We start from the raw sequence: 20,411 nt of genomic DNA, 5'->3' as shown, positions 1-20,411 counted from the left end.
GAACAATCCAACTTTAAAACTCTTCCATTGCCTCCCAGAGATCTGCTGTGCCCATGTACAGTCGGCCCCTGTTCATCAGGGCTGTAGATGACACTCAGCTCAGGTAAAACCAATTAATATTACATGCTTGCATTTTCTGGATGTCTGACTCTTAGCTTGCTGTAGTTTATTCATGAATGTTTGTGCCAACTTGGTTCCAAGTAAATGATACAATGATACAAGTAAAACTCACAATGATACACACAGTTATAGTTTAAAAATAGTCAAGGTGTTATAACTTTCAGATTTATCATCTATCAGACTCTTTTGTTTCTTTTGCTGTTGCTGATTTTTAAAAAATTACTTATTATTTTTGTGTATGGGTGTTTGGCCTGCATGTCTCTGCACTATGTACATGCATCGCCCACAGTGGCCAGAAGAGGGCATTAGGTCCTGTGGAAATGGAGTTACAGTTAGCCGACATGTGGATTCTGGGAGTAGAACTTGGGGACTCAGGAAGAGCAGTCTGTACTCAACAGCTAGGTCACCTTTCCAGACCCACTGTTGCTGGTTTTTGAAACAGGGTCTCAGTATAGAGCCCCGGCTGGCCTAGAACCCACTAACTGGACCACACTGGCAGCAACTCAAAGAGATATGCTTGCTTCTTTTTCCTGTTTCTGGGTTTAAAAGGCTTCTGACACCACAACAATCTCTCCAGCCCAGCCACCTGTGTTTGGCCAAGGTCGTAATCCCAGACACGAATTCTCCCAGTCTATTTGAGTATTCATTTTTCTCTTTCTTTTTCCTCTTCTCTCTCTCTCTCTCTCTCTCTCTCTCTCTCTCTCTCTCTCTCTCTCCTCCTCCTCCTCCTCTTTTGCCCCTCCCCTCCCCTCTCCTCCCTCTCTCATTCCTCCTCTTCCTTCTTGGTTTTTTGAGACAGGGTTTCTCTGAGTAACAGTTGCCTTGGCTGTCCTGGAACTCACTCTGTAGATCAGGGTGGCCTTAAACTCAGAGATCCACCTGCCTCTGCCTCCCAAGTGCTGGGATTAAAGCCCTGTGCCACCACTGCCCAGCAATTATTTGTTTTTCTGTTTAAATTGTTCCATCTTTGGGTAGTAGGAGCCAGTTAGGTTCATTGGTCGTTCTGACATTTGACAACTTCCTTGCATGTCGATATGACAAGATGTTCCACCTAATAAAAGGTCTTTTAGATAGCGAGAAAATTTAGGTAAACAGTATGCTCTGTTTTGACCTTTGGAGTGTGTATGTTTTTTTTTTTAATTTCTATCTTATCATATTGATACAGTATATCTCAATATACAGTATAATCTGCCACGGGGGAGGGAGGGAGGGAGAGGTCGCTGGGAGATGTTGGCACACGCCTCTAATTCCAGCACTCAGGAGGCAGAGGTAGGTGGATCTCTGAGTTCGAGGCCAGCCTGGTCTAGAGAGCAAGTTCTAGGATATCCAGGGCTGTTACCCAGAGAAACACTATATCGAATCCCCTCCCCCTGAAAAAGGGGCAAGTTTCTGGCAACAAGCGCCTGTCACTGCAACTTCCATTTTGCTTCCTGGCATTAGTATAAAAAGAACCTGCTCCTTACTGGCATTTCACCCACCAGGCAGGGGTTTGGCTTTCTTCACCTATGAGAGAACAGAAGGCACTTGGTGGCGAGGTGCGCTTTATTCAAAGGGCCAGAGATCTGAGAACACTGAGGGTTATAATCCTTAAAAAACCGACTTAACACTTCATGTCAAACTGGCACGAAGTTTTACAGGGAATGAAACAGTTAATTTTCAGTGCTCAAGCTTTGCCCTTCCCGAAATACTAAATCTGGTTAATGTTGAACGGTTTTAACTCTTTGCGCTCCTTCAGTACTCCACCACCACCAAACAGCTATTAAAAATATATGCATGCAGAGCAACTCAGAACAAACTACTAGTGCATGCGGCAGGTTCCTTTCTATGATATAACACAAAGTCCTCCTCTACAAGGACATTTAAGCATGCAATATGGTTGCAAGTGAGAGGACTAAGGACACGGAAGTGCCTGGGAAAACCTGGCAGATGTACTGTGAAAAATGATAATCACAAACACCCACCACCAAATCCCAGGGCTACACTCGCGGAAAGCGTCGCACCCGCAATTACGTATCCTAGGAGCAAAGTCGCTTAAGACTGGTAACAAGCGCCTGCCGCTGCAACCTCCATTTTGCTTCCTGGCAGAGAATAAAATGGACCTGTGCCCCCCTGGCATTTCACCCTTCAGGAGGGCGGCAGTCTCTTCACCTTCGAGAGCACCTGAGTGGTAACCTGGCGGTAGGGAACCAGAGCAGTGCCAAGGCAGGTCAAGAAAAACCTTGAACCCGGAATGCCCTCACTCAACATGGCGGCTGAGAGGACATCTGCGCATGCTTACCCCTCAGTCCCCGCCCCCTAGGGGCGGGACTACAGTGGGAGTGGGACCGAAGTCAGCGGCCCTTCCCTAAGTCAGAGGCGCCTTTGGCGTCACCCGGCTCCAGCCTGTGGATAGAGCATGGAGCCAGTGCCGGTGTCCACCGACGGCGGGGACAGGCCCGCGGCTCCCTCGGGCCTGTCGGCTTCTCAGCGTCGAGCGGAGCTGCGGAGGAGAAAGCTGCTCATGAACTCCGAGCAGCGCATCAACCGCATCATGGGCTTTCACAGGCCCGGGAGCGGCGCCGGTGAGAGCCTCGGTTTCCCGTCTCCCGCTCACCCTTTTGAATCTTCAAGATCCCTCTGCCCCCCAGCCCGCAAAGCTTTTGACCCAAAAATGCACTCTGATAGTACTCTGTCCCCGCCCCCTAGGTGACGAAACCATATTATATTGTCGCTTAACCCCAGGAGGTTCCTTATTGCTTCCTATTTTCTTGGATCCTCGCCCAGAGATTGTCTCCTCCCTGGCCACAAAGCCTTCGTTCCTGATTCTCCGTGTCCAGTTATCCGTGGACAGCCCTTTTATTCCTCATTCCTTGCCTTTCTTGAAGGCTACATATTTTATCCCCATACTTCTCATCCCACTGCGCCCCATATGCTCGAAATGCTTTTCTTTCCAGTTCCTCCCCTCACGCCTACCTTTTGCCTTTTGCTTTGTAACGCTTGTTACACATCAGTTTGTCATTACTTAACTATTGGCTAGTACATCCTTTGTGATCAGGGCCCCTATGGTCATATCTTGGTGGTTGTGCTCAGGGCCTTCAACACTGTCACCTATGGATCTTCTAGGAGAGGTGAATATATATGAGTGGACGTTCTTTATAGGCCTTCCTTAAAGAGGTAATGTACCTCCTGAGATTTCCTTTCATTAGCTGAGATTACACCACTCATTTCAATAACTGTATTTACCCTAAAGGAAACTCCTCATCTTTCACGCAAAGTTTGTGTCTAGTATATTGTTTTCTTATTGAATATGACTATGCTTGGCTTCTCTAAGTTCCTACTTGAACATTTCCTTTAGTAATTGGCTTTTTAGTCGTTGGTTGCAAATTTGGTAGAACTCTTGAGATTTCTGTGAGGCGTTAGTGATGTAGTTCTAAACTTCTAGACAATACATATGGATACCATTTCCAGATCGTCTAAAACAATGCAAGATACATTTTCTGTAGTGATTAATCTGAAGATATTCTTAAAGTATTGGTGTTTGTCTTTCTCAAGGTACTTTTTTATTCTATTCTTTTACTTTGCAAATTTTATCATTTTAAGAGTTCTCTCTGTAAAAACCAGAAAGTGCCTGCTCACAGCCGCCCAAGGGTGGCAGCAGTGATTGTGGGTATACCACACCCTGTGCTCACAGCACTCTAGACTCAGAAATGGAACTGGAAAATAGAAACCTTACGAGACTTGAATGATTTTGTATTTTTATCCGTATCAGCTAGTGCAAGAAATTGAGCCATATCTCTAGAATATGTGGTCTTTTTTATTTTATCTGTGGAAGAGTTGGTCTTTAGAATATGTGGTCTTTTTTTATTTTATCTGTGGAAGAGTTGGTCTTTAGAATATGTGGTCTTTTTTTTTATTTTATCTGTGGAAGAGTTGGTCTTTAGAATGTGTGGTCTTTTTGGTTTTATCTGTGGAAGAGTTGGTCTTTATTCCTTGCCCCATCCCTTACTGTCTTTGCTTGTTTGTTTAGCAGTTGCATTTCCTATCCACAGAGTTTGGATGCCTTCTTCAGCCAGAATGCCCTTTAAGGGTGGCCTGTTCTAAAGGTGAAGAAGAAAGAACCAATCTTGTTTTCTGCAGAGTCAGGATTTATTTTGATTCAAAGACCAAGTGCTAGCAGCATATTTTTGAGTATTTATGTTTAAGATGTGTGTGAGTATTGTAATACACAGGCTTTAATTTTTTTTTTTTTCCTCAGAAGAAGAAAATCAAACAAAATCAAAGCCCCAGGACAGTGACAAACTGAACTCCCTCAGCGTTCCTTCAGTTTCAAAGAGGGTAGTGCTCGGCGATTCAGTCAGTGGTGGAACAACTGACCAGCCCAGTGGTGTGGCAGAAGTTAAGGGTGCTCAGCTGGGAGACAAACTGGACTCCTTCATCCAGCCACCAGAGTGTGGTAGTAGCGATGGTGTCGAGCTCCGACATCGGAGCAGAGGTGACCCTGCAGCAGGTGCGTCCCAGAGGGCGTCTCACCACGGCCTCGAACAGTACCTCTCCAGGTTTGAGGAAGCCATGAGACTGCGCAAACAGCTCATCAGCGAGAAGCCCAGCCCGGAAGATGGAAGCTCAACAGAGGAATTTGACTCTTTCCGAATATTTAGATTGGTGGGGTGTGCTCTGCTTGCGCTCGGCGTCAGAGCTTTCGTTTGCAAATATTTGGTAAGATACGAGCTGCGAGTTATTCCCTAGGAAAATGCAAGTTGAGTTATAAAAGTGCGGATTTCTTGTCGGCATTAACAGACCTATGGGGCTATTTGAAAGTGTATTATAAATCCTGTTCTTTTGTTTTTTTGTTTTGTTTTGTTTTGTTTTTTCGAGACAGGGTTTCTCTATGTAGCTTTGCGCCTTTCCTGGATCTCGCTCTGTACACCAGGCTGGCCTCGAACTCACAAAGATCTGCCTGCCTCTGCCTCCCGAGTGCTGGGATTAAAGACATGCGCCACCACTGCCTGGCATAAATCCTGTTCTTTAACCTAGTTACAGAATGAGAGCCCATTAGTAGTAATTACTAAAATCTGTCTACATACCAGGTACCATTTTTAAATGCTTTCCTAATATTAATTCATTTAAGTTTCATCTTTATGCATTATATGTTGTTTGAACCCATGAAGGAGTGAAGACTCAGACTAAACCAGGGTCACACAGCAACTGACAGGTGGGGTGAAACCCAGGCAGTGTCATCCCAGAACCGAAAGTCCAGATGCCTGTGTGTACTATATATTAGGAATTTTCCAAGTAGTTTGAGACATTAAAATATACTTCTTGTGGGCCTGTGTATAGGTAGTTGTCTACAATCCAGAAGGTGTTTCAGCATTGTGTAATGTAGAAACATTATAGTAACAGTCTATTATGGGCTGTAGAAGAGTGCAGAAGACATAGGCCAGAGTTCAGTGTCATGATTTAAATTTTTTTTCAAAAGATTTATTATTAATTAATTAATTTTTTTTTTTTTTTGTTTTTTTGTTTTTTTTTGTTTTTTGTTTTTCGAGACAGGGTTTCTCTGTGTAGCTTTGCGCCTTTCCTGGAACTCACTTGGTAGTCCAGGCTGGCCTCGAACTCACAGAGATCCACCTGGCTCTGCCTCCCGAGTGCTGGGATTAAAGGCGTGCGCCACCACCGCCCGGCTAATTAATTTTTTTTAAAAGATTTATTTATTTATTATGTATACAGAAGAGGGCACCAGATCTCATTACAGATGGTTGTGAGCCGCCATGTGGTTGCTGGGAACTGAACTCAGGACCTTTGGAAGAGCAGTCGGTGCTCTTAACCTCTGAGCCATCTCTCCAGCCCCCTAGTAATTTATTTTTGTGTTTTACCTCCTTGTATGTATGTGCACCATATGCATGCCTAGTGCCTACTCAAGTCAGAAAAGGGAGTCAGATTCTCTGGAACTGGAACCACAGGCAGTTGTGAGCCACCATGTGGGTGCTGGGAACTGAACCCAAGTGCTCTTATCCACCCAGCCACTGCTCCAGCCTCTGAATGTGTTTGATTTGAAGTAGGTCCATTTAGAAGACATTCAAGGAATACTTACTATGTACCAGATACACACATAAAATTTTCAGACAACTAAGATCTACATCATTAGGTGAAACAGATATTAAAATCTGCTTTTATTGCAGCTAGGTGTAGTGGTGCACGCCTTTAATCCTGGTACTAGGGAGGCAGAGGCAGGTGGATCTCTTTAGTTTGAGGCCAGCCTGGTCTACAAAGTGATTTCTGGGATAGCCAGGGCTACACAATGAAACCCTGTCTTGAAAAAACAGGAAAAAAAAAAGACAAACCAACAAAAGACTGCTTTTATGAGGTATTTTCTTAAATATAATCTGTGCAACAGATTTGATTGTCTCATGTGCTATCCGCATAGGAGCCAAGAGCTGCTCTTTTATCTAAGGGCTCTGTGTTGTAGTACTATAAAAGCTACGCCTCTTTCTTTAAAGATAGATTTGTTTATTTTATGTGTATGAGTGTTGTGCCTGCATGTGTGTATGTGCACTTTGTGTACACTGGGTTCCTGCAGAGTCAGAAGAGGGAGACAGAGCTCCTTGGAACCAGTTACAGGTGTTTGTAAGCCACCACGTGGGCCCTGGGAATTGAACCCGGGTCCTCTACAAGAGCAATAAGTGCTCTTTCTAGCCCCTATGCCTCATTTGTTTTTGTTTTGTTTAAGATTTATTTATTTATTATGTATACAGTACTCTGCCTGCATGTATATCTGCAGGCCAGGAGAGGGCACCAGATCTCATTATAGATGGTTGTGAACCACCACGTGGTTGCTGGGAATTGAACTCAGGACCTCTGAAAGAACAGCCAGTGCTCTTGACCTCTGAGCCATCTCTCCAGCCCCCTGTGCTTCATTGAGGGTTTTTGTTGCTTTGGTTTTATGGTTATCTTCACCATCAGATATTCAGTTGTTAGCTTCTTGCCACACAACACTGTTTGTTCTTTGGCCCCCATCATAAGCTGTTACATCTTAGAAATAATTATGTAAATTAAGTGCCATTTTGGTCTTTTTCATTTTGTTGAAGATGTCATACTGCCAAACTGTTAAGAATAGTCTGTCAGCCAGGCGATGGTGGTGGGGATGTTATTGCACCTCTAATTCTCTACGTTTGGGCTGGGTACGGTAGTACAGCCTTTAATGCTAGCACTCTGAAGTCTGAGACAGTAGGATCATGAGTTCAAGGCTAGCCTCTACATAGCGAGTCTGTACATAGTGAAACCGTCTCATAAAAGGAAAATAAACGTCTGTACGAGAGAACACATTGGGGAGGAGAAGCACCGAAAGAATCACATGACTCGAGGAACGTGTTTTCTAGAGAACAAGTCTACTTCTCTTAGTCTTCTACAGAAACAAGAATACTTTCAGCTGCTGCATTAAATATTTTCCTGTAATGTTTTGCTTGGAATGTGTAGCTTTTGTTAAGTTGACTTACGATATCAGTGATCTATTGGAAATACTCACTTTTATTTTCTGTCTTCACAGTCTATATTTGCTCCATTTCTTACTTTACAACTTGCGTACATGGGACTATACAAGTATTTTCCAAAGGTAAATTTAATCTTTTCTTAATTAATATTTGAGTTGACTCATGACTAAGTAATTGTTAACAATCTGATTTATTTGTGTGTGCATATTCTTGTATGTCTATGTATGACACGAGAGTGTGGATGTGCCTTTGTGGAAGTCAGAGGACAACTTTCAGGAATTGGTTCCCTCCCAGGGAACAAACTCAGTTTCCAAGCTTTCAAGCAATCGATTTACCTGCTGAGCTATTTTGATGGCTCATGACTAACTCATTTTAAGAACCTAAGGGCTGCTGGGCAGTGGTGGTGCACACCTTTAATCCAGGCAGGTGGATCTCTGTGAGTTTGAGGCCAGCCTGGTCTACTGGTCTACAAAGCGAGTTCCAGGACAGCCAAGGCTACACAAGGAAACCCTGTCTCAGAAAAAGAAAAAAAAAAAAATGAACTTAAGGGCTGGGAAGATGGCTCAGTGGTAAAGAACACATACTGGTTCAGAGGACTCAGGTTTGATTCCCAGCACCCACATCAGGTGGTTCCCAATTGCCTGTAATTCCAGCTACAGTGGGATCCAACTCCTCTGGCCACTGTGGGTACCTGCACTCATATGCACAAACCTATACACAGACACATATACATAATTAAAAAATAAAAATTATTATTATTTTTTTTTTTTTGGTTTTTCGAGACAGGGTTTCTCTGTGTAGTTTTGGAGCCTGTCCTGGAACTCACTCTGTAGCCCAAGCTGGCCTCCAACTCACAGAGATCCACCTGCCTCTGCCTCCCAAGTGCTGGAATTAAAGGTGTGTGCCACCACCTCTCAGCAAAAATTAATTTTTTTTTATTGAAGAACTTAAGGGAAACACAGGTAACAATGATCTGAGTCAGAGCTCCAGGGTTAGGGCCACAGATGGCTCCGCGGGTGAAGATGGTTCTCACCAAGCTGCCTTGAGTCTGATTGCTAGGACTCACATGGAGGAGCAGAGAGTGGCCTACAATGCAGATGCCCTCTGACCTCCACATCTGTACACAAATCAATCAATGGAATGAAAACATTCAAAGTGGCCTACCTGCCAGGGCTGATCTTCAGATTCATTAGCAAATTTAGTAATTCCTTCTGTTGGTAAGAAAGTAAATGAATTTGATTGTTTTACTGTGCCCCTTTTTGGACACATGATAGCAATTCACTTTAATGTTGAGAATGAGAATTATTTGGCGACAATTATGGAGCAGAATGATGTTGAGCTGATTGATGTTTTCCTAGTCTGCTTGACCACATGTATACATCATTTCCCTGAGCTTGGCTTGCCTGACGTCAAAGGTAAACTTCCTTGTAAGTCAGGCTGATGCTTGCAGCTAACCCTACCATTCAGAAGGTAAAGTCAGGAGCGTGAGTCTGAGACTAGCCTGGACTACACAGTGAGGCCATGGCTGAAATACTTAAGCAAAAATAATGTTATTTGTGATTGAATGTATCAGATTGTTGATATGTGGCTCAGACCACCCTAGAACGCTTCCTGGGATTACAGGCAGATGCTACCACACCCAGCAATTGATCAAAGTTTGTGTCAAGTTTTTGTGCAAAAAATGGCTGTTTTGCTTAGTCATATCTAGATCTATGACTTTCTGTGGGTGGGGGAGGGGAGCAATTTTGCATCAAACCTAGGGCCTAACACAGGCCAGGCGAATGCTTTGCACATGGAGCTATGTCACAGGAGGAGGGTTTGGAAAAGAAGACAGATCTGGGTTAGAGAGATGGCTCGGTGGTTAAGAGCATTGGCTGCTCTTCCAGAGGTCCTGAGTTCAATTCCCAGCACCCACATGGCAGCTCACAACTGTCTATGGGATCTGATGTACAGGTGTACATGCAGACAAGTATACATAAAATAAATAAATCTTTATTTGCTATCAGGCAAAAAAAAAAAAAAAAGCTGGGTGGTCTTGGCACACACCTTTAATTCCAGTACTTGGGAGGCAGAGGCTGGCAAATGCCTGAGTTCAAGGCCAGCCTGGTCTACAGAGCAAGTTCTAGGACAGCCAGGGCTGCACAGAAAAATCTTGTCTCAAAAAATAAAAACAAGAGGGGGGAGGACAGATCTATTGCAGTTTGGGGATAGCAGGGTAAGAGCTGAGGAAACCCTGTGTAGATGTTTCTTCAAGGGGAATAAGAGACTGCCTATAAAAGCTCACTTTTGATCAAGTATTCCTTGCTCAGGGCTTTTAGGTGAAAAAATATGGTTCACAGATTGATAAAATTTTGATTTTATATGTATGTGTGTGTGTGTGTTGAGGGTTGGACACAGCACCTTGCTAAGCATGTTTTTTTTTTTTTTTCTTTGAGACAGGGTTTCTCTATGTAGCTTTGCGCCTTTCCTGGATCTTGCTCTGTAGCCCAGGCTGGCCTCAAACTCACAAAGATCTGCCTGCCTCTGCCTCCCGAGTGCTGGGATTAAAGGCGTGCGCCACCACCGCCCGGCACTAAGCATGTTTTACACTTCAGAGCTACACCTTCAGCCCTGTATATTTTGTAAGTCATCATTCTGCATGGTGTTGTGAAATTCTTTCATATTTTAGGATGTATCTGTAGCTCATTCTCCTTTATCTTTCAAAGATTTATTTTTATTACTTTTGTGTGTATGTTGTATGTGTGCTCAAACACACAGGCAATTGAGTGATTGTATTAGAAGAAGGCTTCATGTTTTCTCAAGCTAGATTATAGGTGCACATGAGCCACTCAGCATATATGCTGCTAACTGAACTCAGGTCCTCTGCAAGAGCAGTACAGCTCCTAACCACTGGACCATTTCTGCACAGTATTTTATTGTATGACTTTCTTTCTTTCTTTCTTTCTTTTTTATAATCTCTTGTTGCTAGGTAATCTTTGCTATCACTGTACTTGGTATATTATGACTAAAGCTGCTAAGAATATTCTTTTTTTTCTTTTTTTTTTTTTTTTAAAGATTTATTTATTTATTATGTATACAGTACTCTGCTTGCATGTCTGCCTGCATGCCAGAAGAGGGCACCAGATCTCACTACAGATGGTTGTGAGCCACCATGTGGTTGCTGGGAATTGAACTCAGGACCTCTGGAAGAGCAGTCGGTGCGCTTAACCGCTGAGCCATCTCTCCAGCCCTGCTAAGAATATTCTTATATGCATCTTTTTGTGGTCATAACCTTTCAGTTCTATTAGTTAACCTTATAGCTTTTTATGTCTTTAAAATTGGCATATCGTGAGTGGATATCTAGTGATACTAAATGCCCCCTCTGGCCTCTGTGGGCACTGGCCACCAGGTACCAGGCATTCATGGAGCCTGGGTTTGAGCCTCACCACCATATGATCTGGGCATGATGGTGCATGCCTCTGCTTCCCGCCACTGGGGAGTGGAGGTAGAGGATCAGTAGAGTCTTAGATATGTAGCCAGATTGAGGCCTGTCTGCCTCAAGAAACTATTTTAAAATGAGACCAGAAAGTTAAGAAACAAATGTTCTCTCTCCCCCAGAAGTGTTCTGAAGTGTACAGTGACATCCCATCCCACGAATGACCAGTGTCTGCTCCTTCCTACAGCAGTCAGGGTCCTGTAGGGTGTCCCTGTGGTTTTATTTGCAGTGACACACCTAACATTCTTCTGCTTCTGACTTTTGTTGTGAGACTCAGCTTACAATAGATTTCTCCTCTGCCTCTGACAAGAACCTACCCCTCTGAGGGCTGGTTTTCTCCCCACTCGGAAAACCTTCCTTAGACCTTATTGTATGTGGTGGTGTGCTGGGCATCAGAACTTCCAGAACACTTCCTTGTGCTTTGTTTACATAAGAGCAGTGTATGCCATTTGAATCCCTATGTCACATGTTATCAGTTCGTTCATGTGGTAGATATTTATATCCTGACTAGTAACATTTTTCTTGTTTCTTACTTTGTGTTAAATGTCTGTAAAATTGTTACTTATGTCTTGCTTCCAAAATAACACAGTTATTTATTTATCTCTTTATTTGGGGGGCAGAGTCTCTCTACAGAGCCCTGGCTGTCCTGGAACTGTGATACTAAACTGGCCTCAAACTCAGAGATCTACTTGCCTCTGCCTCCCAAGTGTTGGGATTGAAGGTTGTACCACCAGCCTGGCCAAAATGATGCAGCTATAAACTTGCTGGAGGTTATGTTATCTGCTGTTGCCTAGGAATTTGCTGATTTCCCTGTTCTATGCTCAGTAAATGTTGATGTGTTGTTTTGACTTCATTAGCAGTTTTGAAAGCAATGAGGAGAGATAGCAGCATCCATCATGTCTGTATAGAGCACATGTAGTCTGCTGAGGGCATATGGTTAACTTGTCTCTTCTTGGTACAGGGTGAGAAGAAGATAAAGACCACAGTGCTCACAGCTGCGCTGCTGCTGTCCGGAATTCCTGCTGAAGTGATAAATCGGTCCATGGATACCTATAGCAAAATGGGCGAAGTCTTCACAGATCTCTGTGTCTACTTTTTCACTTTCATTTTTTGTCATGAACTGCTTGATTATTGGGGTTCTGAAGTACCCTGAAATCCGAAGAACTCAGAAGAAGTTTACAAAGTGAAAACGATTTCTCTTCTACATTACAGTGTCTCTAAAGGGGACAAATTGGTTTATATCTTTATGAAATTCTTTTACTTTACAGAAAACCAACTTATTAGTTTCCCTGATTTAAAAGGGTTGACTTTGTATCAGTACTGGTATGAGTAACCAAATAGAGTAACAATATCATTAACGATTTTTCTTGTTTAATTAGAAATCCAGTCTTATACCTTTCCCCTAACTTCTGACATTTATAATCCCTCTTGTGGGACTGGGCTAGTACTTTGAGGGGAGTAGATAAAGTGATCTCAGCCTGCCTAAAGGACTGTGACTTGTATTTGTGTCATTCTATCCTGAGAAATGAAAACATCCTAAAAATAAAGTGAATGAAATTGAATTGTCTAATGTTAAGACTGCATATTTTATTTTTGTATTTTTTTGATACAAGGTTTCTCTGCGTAGCTTTGATACCTGTCCTGAATCTCATTCTGTAAACCAAGCTGGACTTGAACTCACAGAGATCTGTCTGCCTCTGCCTCCCGAGTGCTGGGATCAAAGGTGTGCGCCACCATTGCCTGTCTTATTTTTAAAAGTTTTAACCCAAGGCCTGCAAGTGGTAGCCATCCTTATCCGTTCTTGAGTTAATGTACAAATAGTAAGGGAAGAAACAGTTCAAGTTCATACATGTGGGGCACAGTAGTGTAGGTCAATGACAGAATGCTTGCCTAGCAGCGGATCTCTGACACTGAGTGGGGACGAGGAGTTACACAAATGAATGGTTTTTTAAAAAGTTTATAGTCTATGCATCTTCTACTCATCTCTTTTTTGTTTAGATTAATTTGTTTTTATTGTATGTGTATGCACGTCCTACCTGCGTATCTGTCTGTGTACCATGTGCATATCTGGTGCCTGCAGAGGCCAGAAAAGGGAATCTGATCCCCTGGAGATCCAGGCAGTTGTGAGCTGCCCCGTGAGTGTTGGGAACTGTCTGCAAGAGCAGACAGCAGTTGCCCTGAGCTGTTGAGCTATCCCTCCAGCCCTAGTCACAGACGTTGTAATTGTATGTTTTTGTCGTTGTTGGCCCCGCCTTGCTGTGCTGATGTCAGACTCGGGCCTGTGCTCCGACACTGAGCTGCATTCCAAAGGGTTTTAAAGGTTGTGTTCATTAGATTGATTAAATTTATGTTGCGTGTTTTGTGCATGTATGTGTGTACACTGTATACGTACTTGGTGCTTATAGAGGTAAGAGGGCATTGGATCCCCTGGAACTAGAGTTATGGATCGTTGTGAACCACCATGTGAGTGATGGGGATTGAACCCAGGTTCTTTGCAAGAGCAGCAAGTGCTCTTAACCCCTAACCTCTTCAGCTCCTCAGAAGTACCTTTTAAAAGCAAGCTAGAACAGAAATATTAAAAGTGGGATCTGAGGGGATTTAGCTCAGTGGTAGAGTGCTTGCCTAGCAAGCTCAAGGCCCTGGGTTCGGTCCTCAGCTCCGACAAAAAAAAACCAAAAACAAAAACAAGTGGGATCTGAGTAATTTAGGCAAGCAGTGCAATAGCATAAATACTCTTAACTACAGTAGTGATCATATTAGTTGCTTTTCTATTGATGTAATAAAACACCATGACCAAGGCAATTTATAAAGAAAGAGTTTATTTGGGTTTATGCTTCCAGAGAGTTAGAGTCCAGGTGGCAGACATGGTGGCTGGAGCCGAAGCTGATGGCTCACATCATTTTTTAAAATTATTTTTTATAGCCAGGTGGTGGTGGCACATGCCTTTAATCCCAGCACTCGGGAGGCAGAGCCAGGCGGATCTCTGTGAGTTTGAGGCCAGCCTGGTCTACAGAGCGAGATCCAGGATAGGCTCTAAAGCTACACAGAGAAACCCTGTCTCAAAAAACAAAAAAACAAACGAACAAGAAATTTTTTAAAAAATTTTATTTTATATATATGAGTGTTTTGCCTGCATTTATGCATGTACACCACATGCTGCCTGGTGCCCTTTGAAATCAGAAGGTGGTGTTGGATTCCCTGGGATGGTAGTTATGGATGTTTGTAAACCATCATGTGGATGTTGGGAATTGAACTAAGTCTTCTCTAAGAGCAACAAGTGCTCTTAACTACTGAACCATCTCTATAGCCCCAGGGCACACATCTTGAACTATAAACACAAAGCAGAGCAAACTGGGAATTGTTTTAAGTGTTTCTATTGCTGCAAGGAAACACCATGACCAAAAAGCAAGTTGGGGGGAAAACGGATTATTCAGCTTATACTTCCACATTAATGTTCATCACCAAAGAAAATCAGGACAGGAGCTCAAGCAGGGCAGGAATCTAGAGGCAGGAGCTGATGCAGAGGCCATGGAGGAGTGCTGCTTACTGACTTGCTTCACATGGCTTGCTCCAGCCTGCTTTCTTACAGAACCCAGGACCACCAGCCCAGGGGTGACACCATCCACAATGGGCTGAGCCCTCCCCCATTTGTTGTAGAATAATCTTTTTGTACACTGTGAAAATATGTCTTTGCCAAGGTGCCTTCTGATGGTTTAATAAAGAGCCAAATGGCCAATAGCAGGACTTCCAGGCACAGAGAGGACTCTGGGAAGAAGAGAATCAGAGAAGCCACCTGAACACAAAATGAGTCAGACACACAGAATGGGACAGAGGTAAAAGCCACATGGTATAACATAGATTAATAAAAACATGGGCTAATGTAAGTTATAAGAGCTAGTTAGGCCGGGCGGTGGTGGCGCACGCCTTTAATCCCAGCACTCGGGAGGCAGAGCCAGGCGGATCTCTGTGAGTTCGAGGCCAGCCTGGGCTACCAAGTGAGTTCCAGGAAAAGGCGCAAAGCTGCACAGAGAAACCCTGTCTCGAAAAACCAAAAAAAAAAAAAAAAAAAAAAAAAAAAAAGAGCTAGTTAGGAACAAGCCTAAGCTATAGGCTGAGCTTTCATAATAAGTCTCTATCATTATTTGGCAGCTGGCTGGCGGGACAGAGAAAGACTCATTATACCCATTGATCACTAAGAAAATGCCTTACAGCTGGATCTTATGGAGCGATTTTTCAGTTGAGGCTCCTTCGTCTCTCATGACTCTAGTTTATGTCACATTGATATAAAACCAGCCAGTACAGGAATGATGTAAATCTTTGGTCCCATGACATACTTTCTGTAGCAAGTCTACAACTCCTAAGCTGCCCAAATACCACCTGGGGATCAAGTATTCACTGCCTGAGACTGGAGGGACATTTCATCAAATCACCACAGCAAGCTGGGACTAGATGGCTTTCCTGACCCTCAGTTTCCTTTCATCAAAAACTCTTCCTCCCAGCTCTACTGCTCCCATATCCTCCTTGTTGGGAGAAATTTCATCACACTGTGAACCCCGAGTGTGTATTTGCGTTGATTAAATAAAATTAACCTTGGGTTGTAGCTGAAGTTTACCTGGTTCTGCCTGGCCCATGGTCAGGACAAATCTCTCCCACTCCCGTCCCCCAAGTAAACACACAGAGACTTATACTACTTATAAACTGTATGGCCATGGCAGGCTGCTTACTATCTGTTCTTATATCTTAAATTAACCCATTTCTATAAATCTATACCTTGCCACGTGGCTTACCAGTATCTTACATCATGCTTCTCCTCATGGCGGCTGGCAGCATCTCCCTGTATCAGCCTTCCACCTCCCAGCATTCTCCTCCTCCTTGTCCCACCTACACTATCCTTCCTGCCTGGCTACTGGGCAATCAGCGTTTTATTTATCAATTAATCATAGCAACATACATTTACAGCATACAGGACATCCCACAACATTGGGTTAGGAGGTTGAGTTAGCAACTAGTTGACAGATAGTAATCAGAGCATCAGAGGGCATCTGAGAGAGATAGAGAAACACAGGAAATAATAGGGAGAAATTGGTAGTGGCAAAGCTTTTTCTGGGTTGGCAGAGTGGAAGCATGGTCTTTGGGAGCAGCAAGGAGAGAGGGTCAGCTAGTCGCTGCTCAGCCTCTCTGAGTTGGTAGGTTTTTACCCCAGCCTTTGGATCTCAAGTCCTATTTATAAATAGAATGATAGAGATTTAGTTAAGGCTACCTTTAGCAGCATCCACAGGGCCAGTGCCTGTGGGAACGGAATTCCTGACAGACCGGTAACTATGGAGTCGCAATTGCCACTGTGCCGAAGTTAAAATAACCTCCTCACCTCTTACCAGAATCCACAAGCACTCTTCCAAATTAGGAGTGGTCTTCTGTCCTCTCCCGCAGCTTATATGCAGTTGATCAGTTCATGTTTTGCATAAATATCCTGATTCTGATCACTTTTCTGCCTCTAGTGTTTAAGACACTAGTCATAGGTTCCACTTTCTGCCCTCCTCTTTTTTTTTTTTTTTTTAAAAAGATTTATTTATTATGTATACAGAAGAGGGTGCCAGATCTCATTACAGATGGTTGTGAGCCACCATGTGGTTGCTGGGAATTGAACTCAGGACCGCTGGAAGAGCAGTCAATGCTCTTAACCTCTGAGCCATCTCTCCAGCCCTCTGCCCTCCTATTTTTTTGAGACACATTTAAATTCTGTTTTCCAAGCTGCCCTCTAACCTCTGGGCTCAAGTGATCCTTTTGCCTCAACCTCCCAAGTTGTTCAAACTGCGAGATGATACATATGGTCCGTTTTCCTATTCACACTATTTCCAAGCAACCCGTGTGACCACCTGTCACATCAGTGTAGAGGGTTCTCAAGGCTAAAGATCTGGCAGAGGGTTACTCAGTGGTTTCTGGCAGGGTTGACCTGGCTGAGGTCCCACTCCAGTGCACCAACCAACCCTGTGGATTCCGCGGGAAAACTGGCCAGGGCCACTCCAGGTGAAATCCGCGTTGCTCGGCCTCCAGCCGCTGGGAGGCGCTGTGGGGAATCAGCCACTTCCTTCCGCCTGCTCCTTCCTTCCGCGCCCGGCGCCAGCACATCCTGTTTTCGTTGGCCGCGCTCTGATGGTGGTCACTGCCGGACCTCTGGCCACTTCGTAGGGCCGGTCCTCACTCGGCACCGTGAGGGCTTGGTGCCCCCCTCCTTTGTCCTCTTGACAAGCCTGCGCATCGTTCCTCAGGGCGCAGAACTTCTGGCGGCCGGCAGCATGGGCCGGGAGTCTCGGTGAGTCCGCGGGCGACCGGCTTCTTGGGCTCCGAGGGGAGCGGGTGGCGGTGGCGGCGCGGCGGGTGTGGGGGCCCCACGTGTGGTCGCTGAGGAGCCGGTCCCCTCGGCTGCGAGGTTGCTGGCGCGCAGGGCCGCAGAGACTCCCCTGTACTTGCAACAGCCGGGTCGAGCCCCGAACTGGGGTAGCCTTCCGCAACTCAGCCCGTCCTCTCCCCCCAACCCCCACACCGATCCTGCAGCTTCGTCACCTCCGTCAGCCCTGACCTCGGCTCACTCCCTATCGCTTCGCCTTTGCGACGTTGCTTATGGCCACTCTAGTTTACTTTTGTGCGCGCGTGGTCTTTCTAAGTCACTTAAAAGCGTGTGGGTAGACGTTTTTACGGCACCTGCAGTATGTGTGCGGCTGACTTACTGGGTTGTAGTAAACACTTGTTTCGCGCACTTTGCAGATAGATTCCGTATTACTTTGTTACCTGCTGCTTGTCTTTTTGAAACCGTTCACATGCGCGCCTTATTATAACTATATTTATAATTATACGTTGTCTTCAAAACTTTAGGATGTTGATAACAGGTTGAAGACCTTGAGTTATTATTATTATTATCTTGCGACTATGTAGCCGGTGTGAAAGTTACTATGGTTCAGTGTCTAGGAGAATGAGAATTTGCATTGCTTTTAATGCTAATAGCACTCACTTTACTGGGTTATAACTTAGCTTCAGGAACATGAGCAAAGTGTGAGTGGAGCATCTTGAAAGTTTGTAGATAGAAAAGCCTGTAGTGTCATCCGGATAAAAGGAAAGGGTATACCCCCTTGACTACAGTCAGTTCTTGTCACTGCCTATCTTTTAAGTTTCCCGAAGGCATTGCTCTTCATCTGGCTACTTAGACCAGAGATCTGGAAGCAATATTTGACTCTTCCTCTCCCAACTGCTCACTTTTTTTTTTTTTTTTTTTCGAGACAAGGTTTCTCTGTGTAGCTTTGCGCCTTTCCTGGATCTCGCTCTGTAGACCAGGCTGGCCTCGAATTCACAGAGATCCGCCTGCCTCTGCCTCCTGAGTGCTGGGATTAAAGGTGAGCGCCACCACTGCCCGACCCAACTGCTCACTTCTAGTTAGATTCTGCACTATTTCCCCATTCCTGATCTCTGACTTAATTAAGGCCCTTAATGTTCATTGCCCAGACTGTTTCAAATTGTTTCATCTCTGAATTGTCTTTCTTGATCTTGCCGTTACAATTATTATATTTGTATTGCTGGAACCAATAGTTTGAAGAGTGACACTTCAAAAATAACAGTAAGAACCTGCCATTTTTTGCCTTAGTTTCCATTGGATCCTATTATTTTAAAGATGAAATTCAAACTCCTTAGACCTTTCTCAGGAAGATCCACTTCACCCATTTTACCATCACACTATTCTCTTTATGCTGTGCTTGGCTGATGTTCTTGGTTTGTTCAGGGAACAGTGAAAGATTCAGAGGTGAGAAAGAGCAGGATATTTGAGAAACAGCTTCAAAGCTCAGTTTTTTTTTTCTTTTCTTTTGTTTCTTTGTTTGTTTTTTCGAGACAGGGTTTCTCTGTGTAGCTTTGTGCCTTTCCTGGAACTCACTCTGTAGCCCAGGCTGGCCTCGAACTCACAGAGATCCGCCTGGCTCTGCCCCCCGAGTGCTGGGATTAAAGGCGTGCGCCACCACCGCTCGGCTAAAGCTCAGTTTTTGTCCTTATGGAGCATTCATGAAAGATTGAAGAGAGGAAGGAGGAGGTACAGAAAGTGAATGGATTGTTGATTCCTATAAACAGCAACTCTGTGGTGGTGGTGGTGAGGAAGGCTGCTGTGAATTGATCTCAGGGCCTCACACATGCTAAGCGTGGACCACTCAGCCTGCGTCCCCAGCACAGCCTCAGTGTTCTGCTTAATCTAGTCAGATGTGAAGACATCCAGTGCTTCTCTTGTGCCCTCACACTTGACATTTAATTCATTATTAAATCGAGTCAGTGCTAGGCTAGTGTCTTGTTTTTTGTTTTCCTTGCAGATCTTGATATTTCTCAACACTTATACTTGCTCTTCTGACCTAACCTGTCACTGTCTCTTAACCTGGATGGTTGCTTTAGTTTCTTAATTTTTTTTTTTTTTTTTTCTAGACACAGTTTCTCCGTGTAATCTTGGCTGTCCTGGAGCTCGATCTGTAGACCAACCTGGTCTCAAATTTACCAACACCTGCCTGCCTCTGCCTTCCAAGTAGCACTGGGTTTAAAGGTGTGCATTACCACCACCTGGCTTAAATTTTTTTTTTTTTTAAACATTTTTTAGTTACTTACGTGCATTGGTGTTCTGCCTGGATGTATGTCTGTATGAATATGTCAGATCCCCTAGGACTGGAGACAGTTGTAAGCTTACCATGTAGGAACTGGGAATTGAATCCCGGGTCCTTTGTAAGAGCGGCCAGTGTTCTTAACTGCCGAGCCATCTCTCCAGCCCCGGTTGCTTTAGTTTCATATTTTTCCTCCTACTGTTGCCTCCTTTGTTTAATTTGTTCTTTGCTTAGCAACAAAATAATGCTTTCATTTTTTTTTTTTTTTTTTTTTTTTGGTTTTTCGAGACAGGGTTTCTCTGTGTAGCTTTGCGCCTTTCCTGGGACTCACTTGGTAGCCCAGGCTGGCCTCAAACTCACAGAGATCCGCCTGGCTCTGCCTCCCGAGTGCTGGGATTAAAGGCGTGCGCCACCACTGCTTTCATTTTTTAACACACACACACACACACACACACACACACACACACACACAGGATCTCTTAGTCAAGGCTGGCTTTGAACTGCTGGTCTAACTGCCTTCACCTCTTGAGTGCTGGCATTACATGCCTGGCTCTGAGTGATACTTTAAAACAGTCATGAGGTTGTGTCACTCGTTGTTTAAGAATCTTTCAGTAGCCTTTACTTTTTTTTATTATTTATTTTTATGTGTATTGGTGTTTTGCCTGCATGTGTGTCTGTGTGAGTACCAGATCCCCTGGAATTGGAGATGTGAGCTGCCATGTGGGT

The 20,411-nt window shown here is 44.2% G+C and overlaps 2 protein-coding genes across 2 annotated transcripts in view; both read left to right on the top strand.

The window, feature by feature from the left end:
* Positions 1 to 2,206: 2,206 nt before the first annotated feature.
* Positions 2,207 to 12,623, top strand: Camlg (calcium modulating ligand). Its single transcript, XM_059262840.1, has 4 exons — positions 2,207 to 2,681; positions 4,355 to 4,815; positions 7,643 to 7,708; positions 12,023 to 12,623. Exons 1-4 carry the CDS (start codon positions 2,516 to 2,518, stop codon positions 12,212 to 12,214), a joined length of 885 nt encoding a protein of 294 aa, XP_059118823.1. The 5' UTR covers positions 2,207 to 2,515; the 3' UTR covers positions 12,215 to 12,623.
* Positions 12,624 to 17,182: 4,559 nt separating this feature from the next.
* Positions 17,183 to 20,411, top strand: part of Ddx46 (DEAD-box helicase 46) — a 50,296-nt gene continuing 47,067 nt past the window's right edge. The window contains exon 1 of the mRNA XM_059262839.1: positions 17,183 to 17,374. Coding sequence (XP_059118822.1) covers positions 17,358 to 17,374 — 17 coding nt within the window. The 5' untranslated portion in view covers positions 17,183 to 17,357. The remainder of the gene's footprint in view (positions 17,375 to 20,411) is intronic.

The sequence above is a fragment of the Peromyscus eremicus genome, chromosome 5 (assembly GCF_949786415.1).
Source record: "Peromyscus eremicus chromosome 5, PerEre_H2_v1, whole genome shotgun sequence".
Lineage (NCBI taxonomy): Eukaryota > Metazoa > Chordata > Mammalia > Rodentia > Cricetidae > Peromyscus > Peromyscus eremicus.
This window is presented reverse-complemented; position numbering and strand designations above follow the sequence as displayed.

Excerpts from the sequence above, each read along its gene's own strand:
- Camlg (XM_059262840.1), top strand. The coding sequence starts at position 2,516 with ATGGAGCCAGTGCCGGTGTCCACCGACGGCGGGGACAGGCCCGCGGCT. Across the intron at positions 2,682-4,354 it reads CAGGCCCGGGAGCGGCGCCG|AAGAAGAAAATCAAACAAAA; the intron begins GTGAGAGCCTCG and ends TTTTTTCCTCAG. Across the intron at positions 4,816-7,642 it reads CTTTCGTTTGCAAATATTTG|TCTATATTTGCTCCATTTCT; the intron begins GTAAGATACGAG and ends CTGTCTTCACAG.